Genomic DNA, 12240 nt, shown 5'->3' with positions numbered 1-12240 from the left:
TCGCAGGTCTTCCTGGGTGTTGAGCTAACCATTCTCTGACTTCCTATTAGTGACGTAAGAGGGCTGCATCTGGTGTGAACAATGTGGAGGCAGGCATAATAAAATGATGTTACTAGCACAGGCATAGTCGATAAGCTCAATGTTGTTCGTAAGTGTGGTATTACTATCGACTATCAACAGAACTGGCTTTACAAGGAGAGGAATTCAAAAATTCAACAAACTTTTTCATCCAGAATAAGAAAATTTCACTTTGCATCCAACCATGGTACTGAGCCATAGACCCTGGAGGTCCATCAGAACTGGGTTTTCCCTTTTAAGCTGGAATTTAAATAAAGGTGGCACAAAATTTCCAGCCGCACTCAAGTAAATTTCCTCATTCACCTGATGTTATGCAACCTACTTTTTTTTTTTTTTCCTTTTAGCACTAGCACTTTCGAAGACATGTTTGGCATTGTGGTAATTGCAGTCTCATCTACATTGTAGATATTACTGGGAGAAAATTTGTAATTCTCAATCGAATTATCCAACAAGTCAAAGAATGCATTAACTGATTGCTTATTGAACCCCGTTGCTCTTGCTATAGATGTTTTTTCGGGTTCCTTCAAAGAAACCCTATCTTGAAGCCTAGCCAAAAACCCGTAGAGCCAATCTTTTCTTGTCAGTTCTGACAAAAGGGATGCTTCAGTTCATTTCTCACAGCTAGCTCATATGCCAATCCACGCACTTCAGTCAACGTAAGGCCAAAGAGCCTTTTTTTTTCTAGCAGCAAAATATGTTCAACTTGTTTATTTTCCTGTTCATGGGTCAAAACGGTTTTGTAGTGCCCCATTCCACCTTTGGAAGAAGCTTCCACAGGTGTTAATTGTTTTTCTTCTGCCTTTTAAACTCTATCTTCTAAAGCAGACTGAGGAACATGAAATAACTTAGAGGCTCAAAGATTTTTCTGTTCCCATGACTGTCTCTTTGATTTTGTCACGTATGTTCTCAGCATCTTATTCCAGCAGCAGATTCTAACAAATAAAAATTTTAAAATATATAAAAAACATAGACCTACACATTTCAAAGTTGTATTTCAAATAATATGCAGTGCTGAATAGGTGGGGTAAACCGGGCACCACCCAGTCCTGCCCTACGTGTCATACCCAGTTTCACCCTACCGGTAGCTGTAAAGAAAAACATGGGCTAGCCATAGAAAAATCAAACTGAATCTAAAATGCAGTCATACCACTGTAAGCTTAAAGAAATAAGCTACTTACCTTACTGTTACTGCCATAGTACTTCAGAAGTTTAATAGAATGTTGAAACAAGAAATCTCAAAAATATAAAAACATTCATCACAACTGAACAAATCTCAACAATATAATGGTGAGCTCCCTGAAGCTTCACCTTGGCCTTGGTAGTTTTGTTCGGCCATCGGCCGCCTGCTAGCAGCAATACTGAGCCAGAACTGGGGTTTGAACCCGACTACCCACTTATGCCCCACGTTCCCCTGGACTATGTAAATTATCAAAAGCAACAACGAGACCGTTGTCCTAAAATATGAAGGTATTTAAAACAATGTTATTGTCTCATATCACAACCATGTCATAATACACGAACAATTTTTGTAAATTTAATGCATTAATACTACTACTATATGTTTTATAAATATTTCATGAATATTACATACTTAATTACATATTTCTCTGATATTTACTACATTTTATGTACATATTTCACACTTTAACATTGCACATTATAAACTTCATATTAGAGCCCGTATTGTCAAAGTATCAACTTGTTAAAATTTGAATTTATAATTCCACCTTTACAATACTGTAATTGTCTTTATTACAAAGACTACATTAAATTATACTCGTAAAACATGTTTCATCCTCTTATGAGATATCTTTAGTCACAAATACAAAACATTAAAAATAAGGCGAGGACGTTGAAATAAGTGAATAAAAAGTCTTTGTATCCTGTGACGCGGCGTGATGGCATCTTGTCAGTCTTCAATGTTAAAATGGTGTGGCATGAACATGATATGAAGCATGAAGTCCAATTAAAATCACAGATTAAATTGTTGTTCAAAACAACGAATTTTCAATTATAAAACAACGTGAGTGGCTGTGCGAATAAAATTATATTCATATTATACATAAAACAGTGTGGTGGTAATGTCACATTAAAATAGCTTTCTTGATTAAGAGGTGAGTTATACTGATGATGCAAGATGAACTTTATTATGTGTTGACAATACATTAAAAATGCAGGTCCTAATTATCATTAATACAATTAGTATATGTACTGTTATACTGTATTTTCAATTTGTAAAGTGTTCTGGATTTGGAGACTTGTTCTCTGTTGGATGATTATCACTAAGATTAAATTAAAACTATGCTGAAATTACCTCTCGAAACGTGAGCTGGCGCTTCTCGAAGTAGAAGGCTACCTTGTCAGGGTGTCTCCTGACTTCCCTGACAAAAAGCTGGGCCACTGTAAAGTGTCGGGTCTCCCACCACCAAAGCAGTGCATTCACCTGAATGAATCGGTACAATGCCCTAGAACAGAATGATACAGTGGATTTTAGTAACAATAATAAACTGTGAAAAGTATGGAAGTAAACATTAGCATAAGAGGTTTTATGCCACCATTGTGATGTAAGGATAACTCAACTGCCTCTTACACAGAGGCTCCAGTTTCAGTTTCCTGCTTGTCCAATGATTTTAATTCTGGTCTGACTGTTCGAATGGGGTTCATTCCTATGAGAACAGTTGAGGAAAACCAAGTACGGTAATAAAATTGAGAAGTCATCACGCTGACAACATGACACTGAAATATTTACAACCCATTTAACTGAACAGCAGTGGTCTTGGAAGTCCCATTGCACTATTTTTGTAATATGTTTTAGCATTCCATATCACTGCAATAAATAATAATAACAACAACAACAACAATAATAATAATAATAATAATAATAATAATAATCTGTTCTCATTCATCCATTAAATATGTTAACAACAATTTTCAGAAACACTGTAATGTCAGAAAATTGCCCTGAAAAGTTATTTTAAGGTTCCAGTACATCATTACAGCCATGGTATCTCATACTCAAGCAACCTTACGTAAATGCTGACTGACAGAGTCGAGGTTTTAATCAACTGTGCTTCAATCATTAAGGACCTTGGGCATAAGCAAACTACAGTAATTCTAAATAGAATAAACCTATTTTCAAACTTTCTGTGTTCCTTACTTTGCCCTTTTGCTACTTTTCGATGGATGCGATATTTTCACGTCTGCCTCCTGACACAGGCCACTGAAGTCTCAAATTTTACTTATGTCTGTGACAGTATAGAATCTGTTGAGATAGTGGTGGTGGTGATTATTGTTTTTGTTACAAGTGAACTATGTAGTGTGAGTGGAAAAGTTGTTTTTTTTTTTTTTTTTTTTTACAGCCCACATTTTGTCCAACATATTTTATTTACAACATGGTCAGTACAGAATTACACTGTTTGGGAAAGAAAAACCCTTGGTAACTTCTGCAGTAAAGAACAGTGAAAAAAGATCTTGGTAAAATTCATGTGTTAATGAAAATAGAAATACTTCCATCTTTTTCATTGTTCTTTAGACTGAAATATATACATTCATAGTATCTACATGTAACTAGGAACAGAAGAATAGATAACAACCATTCGTGGTTGGATCACTTCACATGGTTCTGATTTACACATTATCAATGCTGATGATGATGATGATGCTTGTTGTTTAAAGGGGCCTAACATCGAAGGTCATCGGCCCCACATTATCAATCTACGATTTATAACATCAAAATCAACAATTTACATATGACACACATAGGCTATTTAACCCACAATTTCACAATTGATAAGTAGTTTACAGAATAATATTGTCTGTTTGATGGTAAGAACCACTTGAAATACGGTAACTGATAATTACACAAACGAAAATATAGATCACGTAGGCGAGCAGTAACAGTAGAGCTTAAGTTCTGCGTCTTTTACACAAGTACTGTGACTAGCATATGAATTAATTCTACTCACTATGCCCATTATATTGAATTCTATGCTACTTTCGTGCCAGTGCCTCACTGTAGCTTCAAATAGTCCTTCACCTGGAAGAGTTTCGAACATGATAACATAGTCATCATGATCTGCTGCCTTCTTGTCTCCATGAATTTTACTACGGGCTTTTATAACACGGCTCATTTGTAATTCAGCACATAACTTTGCTTCATCACTAGAATTTCCTACCTTCTTTAGCTTCATCTGAATCTCTGTCAGCACATATCTGGCAGCAGCCTGAACTGTTTCACTTTTCACAGATAACGTCTCATATTGAGTGCACGTACACCAATAGGGAGCTATACCAGCATCCTCACATGATCTGTCTTCTATTACTTCTGAAAATAGACTTTTGCACTTTGCACATTCAGGGGTTACATTATGATACAGACTGACAATAGAATTTTCAGACTTTTCAAGGACATCTCTTAAAGTATCGTGCAAGTCATAAGGGGACGTAAGTCTATCACTGTTCATTATCAAGTTTTGGAATGACTCAGGGTATCTTTTCCTGAACCATTCTGGAATCCAAAAATAAATGAAAGGAAGTCGTTCTTCAAGCCACCCTACAAATGTTTCTCTGATCTTTCCAAAGCGTATTCCATGATCACTGAAGAACACTATAAATGTTGTATTTAGAGCGCCTGTATCAATTAGTTCATTAAGGAACTGAAGAACTCTTAAGTCCATTGCTGCAGGAGTATTATGATTATTGTGGCTAAAATTACTGAGCCAGATTAGAGCAAAATATAAAGTATTCCTGAAGGTTGTCACAAAATCTGTTGCGTAACGTAGTAAATGATCTGTTGTCGAACTGGGGCCTAAACAAATATCAAGGTTATTCCTCTTCTTTGTTGGTAATTTGTTTATGGCAGCGAGCATGTATGGCCTAAGATAATAATCAGTTGGGGGCTGTACAAATCCTGTCTTATGATAATTAAATGTACTCATCGTAGGCTCATCCTCAGCATATGCAGTAACATAACTTCTATTATGAAACTCTTTCCAAATAAATGGGCAATCATCCAATTTGCTTGATTTAGTTGGCCAACAGATCTTTGTCAATTGTTCTACACTGAGTCCTGTCAAAATTGAATTTAAATTTGGAAATGTATTATCGCCTATTTTGTTGTAGCCTTTTAATTCTACCCAGCCAGTGTGTCTCAAATGAGCCACTGTTCGTGGCATGGTGCGAAATAAATTCAGTCGGGACATGGAGTCTATCCCCACCAACAACACATTAAGATGTTGATCATCTTCACGTGGTTTCGTTGCTCTTAATTTGAACTTCACACTTGGTTTGATGGGAACTACTGCATGAGTATTTGCATAAACTTCCTTCTTCGTTCTATTTTTTTGATTCTTATAGTAACCACACCGAACGAGAGTAAATTCTTCTTCTGGACTCAAGAACACTTCATGCTCAAAATCCTGGCATTTGCTGATATTATAAAGATTATCAGCTTCTTTTGTGTAGTTGTGGCCAGCAGGAGTGTCATAGCGGGTAATAACCGAGTAGCAGCACGTGAGTCGCCGGCCCTTTGGTATGTAACGTCCGATCATTGCAGAATCAACTCGCAACACATGGTTACTGGCATTGTCCATGGACGTGTAGGTTAATGGTGGGTCCCGTGTGCACACAATAGGTTCAGCTGGCTGCAGCATGCTGCGGATAGACTCATGATATGGCTCTACATCTGGAATCTGGCAGCTTGGGCTCCAGACTAAATAGCCCTCCTTTCCGAATTGTTGAGAGTCATTTTTCTGTTCCGCCAGCGTCACCAGACTGTGAATCATATGTTCTGGGTTTACATTGCCTTGTGCATAGAAAAGCACAATCATACTGCCTACAGCAATAATCAAGACATAACGTAGGCACGAATGGGCATATGATCCAAGTCCCAACGCCATCCCTTTCGTCTGTCTGTAGATCTACCGCAGTGGCTGCAGCTGCAAAGGGAGCCATATACAAGCAGAAACGTTTGTTTCTTGCGCGCACGTCTGGTGCGTGGCATGATCGCGTAGCATTTGCTGCCTTCTAGACAGCACTCAATAATGACCAACACGTCACTCAATTTGTTACCTCTACAATAGTGGTAACACCAAACAAGGCACAAACACAGTTAAAAGGGGAAGGTAAGAGCACAATACACAATATAAGAAATCACTACACCAACGAGCTAGAATAACATAGAGGGGCTGTATGCCTGTCATCAGCGCTCCCTGCTTGAAGCAAGTTGATAAGGGGCAGCCATGTTAACGGTTGTCAAAACAAAACGAATTGGCGCGAGAGCATATGTTGAGGTGACAGGGAGATCGTGCATGCCAATTTAATTCCCTAAGTTTTAAGAAGTGAAAACATAGATTCTCACTTCCAAGAATGCCAGCCGTAAGCTCAGCGTATGTTGTTGTAACCGGAGTAATAACACCAAGGATATATCGTACTTTAAGTAAGTATTACTGAATTATAGCCGAGATTCCTTTTTGTAATTTCTGTTTGTAATTAAATCCATTTTATTGTTTACTTAGCGAAAGTACGGATAGCCACGGTAATTATTTGTCGAATTTTGTTTCAGATTTCGTTTAAAGAACAAGGAATTAACGGAACAATGCGTTGTGAGGGCGAAAAGAGATAAATGGTATCCCACTCAATTCAGTTGCTTATGCTCTGTACATTTCCAGCCCTATTTAATTTTCATTCACATTTACAAATAAAGGAAATGGAGCGCCCACCACCAAGAAAACGTAACCATAAAGAACACTTATTTCGTTCAAACGTACACTAAGTACGGTAAATACAGTATTTTACTGCTATTTTTGAAATGTATACAGCCTTTATTGTAGATGTCTGTTGCCTTGGTTTTTAAAACTATGCCACACTTCATAATGGACAACTTTCAAGCTTACCTTTCAGCTAGTAATCCCAGTGTGATATGGTAATGGAAGAAACATGATATCCCTCCTATATTATAATAAATAATTACACTAAACGATTATTGTGGTAAAGTATTCATGGGCCGCCTCTGTGGTGTACTGGTTAGCATGAGCAGCTGCCACCCCTGGAAGCCCGGGTTCGATTCCCGGCTCCGCCACGAAATTTGAAAAGGGGCACGAGGGATGGAACGGGATTCTATCAGCCTGGGGAGTTCAACTGAGTAGAAGTGGGTTCGACTCCCACCTCAGCCATCCTCAAAGTGATTTTCCGTGGTTTTCCACGTGCAGGTGCAGCCCTCCCTCACAGTTGTATCCCCCGACCCAATGTCTCACGCTCCAGAACACTGTCCTTGAGGTGGTAGAGGTGGGATCCGTCGCTGAGTCCGTGGGAAAAACCAACCCGGGAGGGTAAACAGATTAAGAAAGGAACACAGTACTCATGAGGATGCAATAATTTTTAAAATATGAACAGAATAAATATTTATGTCCATCGTTTTTATTCTAATTTACGCTTAACCACAACAGCCAAGCAGGGTAACGCTCTTGTTCCGATTTCGAGGCCTATTCGTATGTCACTGTGCGATGATTTCGAACTACCCTACAATCAACTGATCGTGATGTTGGCCTCGTGCCGCAATATGATGAAGTGGCGGTATTCGCTTTAATGCTTCGAGCTATCGGCAACGGTCTTTAATTCTCCCCCAGTGATTCTAAAATGCGTATACACTTTTCGTCATTTAAAGGCCATGCCCCCTTGCTTGTGTGACCACAGGAAACATGGCGGACTTTCGTTCTATTAGCTTCACCCAGGCAGCGCTTCCGCCTCTCTATGTTATTCTAGCTCGTTGCACTACACCACTGCCTGCTCGATCTGCATCCGATGGCTGCTTAAACTGCCTGCTCATTCCATACTCAAACGTGTAACACGCCTTACAAACAATCTGCCGCTAGATGGCAGCACCAAACGTACCCATTTACCGCGTAAATACAACTAGATAAGCATACCAGCAAAATTTAAAATCTGAAAGTAAGAGAAATATTAACGAATTTTACGTATAAAGTGGTGCTGTAGAGAGTTATAGCTTCAGCACTTTTCGAGAAAGAGGTTTCGACGAACAAGAAAACCTGGAAACTTTGTCTGTATGGTACTTCCCTACATTACTAAGTAGAGGTTTCACGACTTTGGCCACCACAGTTTCTGACACAAGTTCCTGGTGCTTATTGTTACTAAAACACTTTAGAAATTTACATTGGCACAAAGAAAGTAGAACATAGTTTTTTATAGTCTGGAGCAGACTTGCAGTACGGTAGAGCCGCCTCAACAAATTTCTGAAGCCTCATAATTAGGCCAATAAATCGTTGCTAGGGCTAGCGCAGCTATCAATAGGGATGAATTAAATGAGGTAGGAACGTTATTCAAGCACGTGCTGCATTCTGTTTTTTCTTCGATTACACGCACTAAATAACCACACACCAATCCCTGGTTAGCAGTTTCCGAAGTGACACACACTGACTCAGGGGGCTCACGAAAATCTTCCAGTAAATCAAGTACATACTCAGGGAATAATAATAGACGGCCTATTAGGCGACTTGCATATCTGTGAAGATGAAAGCCCTACCTAGGATGATTTCTAATGCTGAAAATGCCACACACACCCCAGCCCCCGAGCCACTGGAATTAACCAATTAATTAAATAGGCCCTACTTGCGTAAATAATAATAGTAATAAAAAGAGCAGTATATTGACACGATTTTATACTGCTAGCAAAAGACTCGTTATGGAATCTTAATCTGCTTACCCTCCAGGGTTGGCTTTTCCCTCGGACTCAGCGAAGGATACCGCCTCAAGGGCAGTGTCCTGGAGCTTCAGACTCTGGCTCGGGGGGATGAAACTTGGGAGGATGACCAGTACCTCGCCCAGGCGGCCTCACCTGCTATGCTGAACAGAGGCCTTGGAAGGTATAGACAAGGAAGGGTGAAGGAAGCTCCCGGCATTTGCCTGGAGGAGAAGTGGGAAACCACGGAAAACCACTTCCAGGATGGCTGAGGTGGGAATCGAACCCACCTCTACTCAGTTGACCCCCCGAGGCTGAGTGGACCCCGTTCCAGCCCTCGTACCACTTTTCAAATTTCGTAGCAGAGTCGGGAATCGAACCCGGGCCTCCGGCGTTAGCAGCTAATCACACTAACCACTACACCACAGAGGCGGACAATGGAATCTATGACAGCATATTATTCTGTTTTGTACCTTCACATTAACAGTACAGTGTCCCCAGAGATATTATATTACTTAGTATGTAATACTTCAAACCTTACGCTTACCATTTTCTGCAATGGTGTTTGAAGAGCTCTTGTTAGACGTCTGTGTGCTTGAATCTCTTCTCTTAATCATCGCTGAAATTAGCGGTTGTTTATAAGCTGGATAATCAGGGAAAAGGCTGGGTACAGATCCTGTTTTTAATTTTTGCGTTTTGCTGGTCACTTTGAAATAGTCATTTGCGAAATGTAGAATGCAAACCACGGAATAATCAGAAGGAATCCATTTACTTCCCTTGCTGTTTCCTTCCCTGGATATAATACTTAACCACTTTCGACGCAATTGTGAACTTGAAGGAATATCATGGAATGAATGGAATGGAATGAACGGCATTCTGGTTTCCCTTTCTTTGATTTGCAGAAAGGCACGCAGCAGTACACCATTTTCACTGAAAACAAGTACAGTCTATCCTATTTCCCGCTTTCATTCCGACAGGTCTGGAGCCGGTTGGTGCTGCCACCTGTTGTGGGTATTTGTAAACGGAGTGTTTCATTTAGTGCCATGTTAAAATGTTGTAATGAGCAGGCAGTATAAGCAGCCATCCGATGCAGATCGAGCAGGCAGTGCACTACACACTCGGAAAAACTGTAGCTGGCATTACGCGCATCTCCAACAAAACATGTACGTAAACATCAGTAGGGCCAACTAGTGGACAACAACCGGGAAGATGAAAAGGGCTGGGAACCTATCAAAGGCATGGACATGGCTTAGATTGCGGATTCCGAAAATAAATCGCCGTGATCCTTAGATTTGAAAAATATTTACAGAATAATTTTACAAATACATTCCAAATACAATACGAAGTTACGAGTTATAAGTTCAGTGATATACATAGCTTATTTCGTAGAAGTGTGAATTCAAATTTCAAATCAACTATACATTTAGTTACCAATGCAGTTGCAGTTGTACAATGCAATTTACAGTGATGTGAAAAGAGTTATCCAAAATCTAGCGTACCTAAAGTGATACAGAACTACAATCTACATATTTTAGTGAAACAAGAAATGGGAATGCCTCGGAAACGAACAGGTAAGACCAGCTGAAAAACTAAGGCGTCATAAGTAACTAATTTGGTGAATCTAGGCGAGGTTAGGGCAGACTCCTGTATGAAAAGCAAATCGGAACATTACGGAAATTTTAGCAGGAACGGAATTCAAGAGTGCTTACCCGAGGAGAGTGCCATCCCAGAAACCGGGGGACGTCAACCAGATAGGCTGCTCGCAGACAGATAGACCAAGACCGACAGATTTCAGGATACAGAATCAATTCTTTTGTTTTTTTTTTCTTTCGGGGGGGCCCCCGAAGCCCGCTCCCCCCGCGTGACCATCGACTCAATCTACATGGCCTCCGACATGCTATTATTTCTAAGAAGAAGAAAGAGATAGCAGGGAGGAGTGGGAGGTGATACAAGGAGTATCTGCCGGTTTCCGAGTCAGACTCGCTACCACGGCAAAGTTTGTATTGGTTGGATAGTGTTAAGGTATGGTATTGAAGGGTCAGGGAAAAACCACATAGGCAGAAAGAAGAAAGAGCCTACATGTAAAACCTGACATCAATTCGAACACTGGCTCACTATATATAGGAAATTCCGGCCTTGGAGGCAGCCAATCAGCGTGCACGAGTTCCCTATCGCTGGAGAGGAAAAGTCGTGGCCATAATTAAGGTATACCCCCCAGCATTTGCCTAGCGTGAAAATGGGAAACCATGGAAAATTATCTTCAGGGCTGTCGATGGTGGAATTCGAACTTAACATTTCCCGAATGTCAAGTTATAGCAACGCAGTCGTACAACACAGCAAACTCGGTTAATAGGTTTAAAGTATAAATGACAATATGAAAGTAAAAACTGTTCATGCCCCTCCAGAGATTATTTACAATAGCTAAAAATGTATTATTTACGTTATTTTCTTCACTATAAAGATTATTTGGTTGCTGCACTCTGATAACGGTAACTGATTGTGTTGTTTTAAGGGGTAAAACAACGTGATTATCAGGTCCACGTTTTGATAATGCGCCTTTAATTACTATAACTTATGACGATTCACTTTTAAAATGTTAAGTAGTTATTTAATCATTCCAATACAGAATTTTGTCCAGTTTCATGGCTGAACGGTCAGCGTCTTGGTCTTCGCTCCTTGAGGCCCCAGGTTCAATTCCCGGCCGGGTCGAGGGATTGTAACCGTAAACGGTTAATTCCCTTGGCTTGGGACTAGGTGTTTGTGTCATCCCGTTGTCTACGGGATATAAACGGCCTGGAAATGCTGGCCAGCTGATGCGGTCGCGGCGAGTTTCAAAATACGCCGCTAGATGTCATCTTTATGGGCTGACCTACACAATGCCCTTGGGAAAAACACAAGTGTATTGATATTCACCTGATAAAGTCATAAAAATGCTACAAGGAAGGGAAAATTTACAACAAACAAATCGGTTTATATCACATAACACTTATTTCGTACCTGTCGGTCTATAATATTTTGAAGAATCGTTTAAATTTTCAAGATGTTCCAGTCTCTTCATTAGTGTAGCCAAGGTAATTTTTAATGTTTTCCTGTCTGGAAGTTTTAAGCGACCATCTAATTAAAATATGACCATTAGGTGCTTTTCTATGCCACAAAACAGGGTTTTTTTTTCGTAGTAGTCACACCAAATATGACGTTTTTATTTCCGTACAGGGTCTAGCTGATCTACTTTCTTCCGGATTTTGTTGTTTTCGCCTTCTTCTCAGATTTTAATTCCTTCAGTTCTGTCGAAGCTTATGAATTACTTTCTTATATCAATTGACTTCGTCAGCAAGATAGATTTCCTTCTGTTTCTGTTGTTTTAGCTCTTCGGGATGATTTTGAACTTGGGCTGGATAGCAGAATTGCTACTTTTGTAATAGGAGGTTGAGGTTTCTGTCTATAGGTTTAAGCTGCCATTGATTAAA

The 12240-nt window shown here is 39.7% G+C and overlaps 2 protein-coding genes across 2 annotated transcripts in view; both read right to left on the bottom strand.

Annotated features, from left to right (window-relative positions):
* Positions 1-12240, bottom strand: part of LOC136876305 (long-chain fatty acid transport protein 1) — a 299612-nt gene that overhangs the window by 61126 nt on the left and 226246 nt on the right. Inside the window, exon 2 of the mRNA XM_067150139.2 lies at positions 2393-2543. Within this exon, the coding sequence (XP_067006240.2) occupies positions 2393-2543 (151 nt within the window). The remainder of the gene's footprint in view (positions 1-2392; positions 2544-12240) is intronic.
* LOC136875389 (uncharacterized) lies at positions 3957-6015 on the bottom strand. The gene has a single exon (XM_068228048.1). The coding sequence runs from the start codon at positions 5973-5975 to the stop codon at positions 3957-3959; it is 2019 nt and encodes a 672-aa protein (XP_068084149.1). The 5' UTR covers positions 5976-6015.

This window comes from Anabrus simplex, chromosome 6, assembly GCF_040414725.1.
Source record: "Anabrus simplex isolate iqAnaSimp1 chromosome 6, ASM4041472v1, whole genome shotgun sequence".
Classification (NCBI taxonomy): domain Eukaryota; kingdom Metazoa; phylum Arthropoda; class Insecta; order Orthoptera; family Tettigoniidae; genus Anabrus; species Anabrus simplex.
This window is presented reverse-complemented; position numbering and strand designations above follow the sequence as displayed.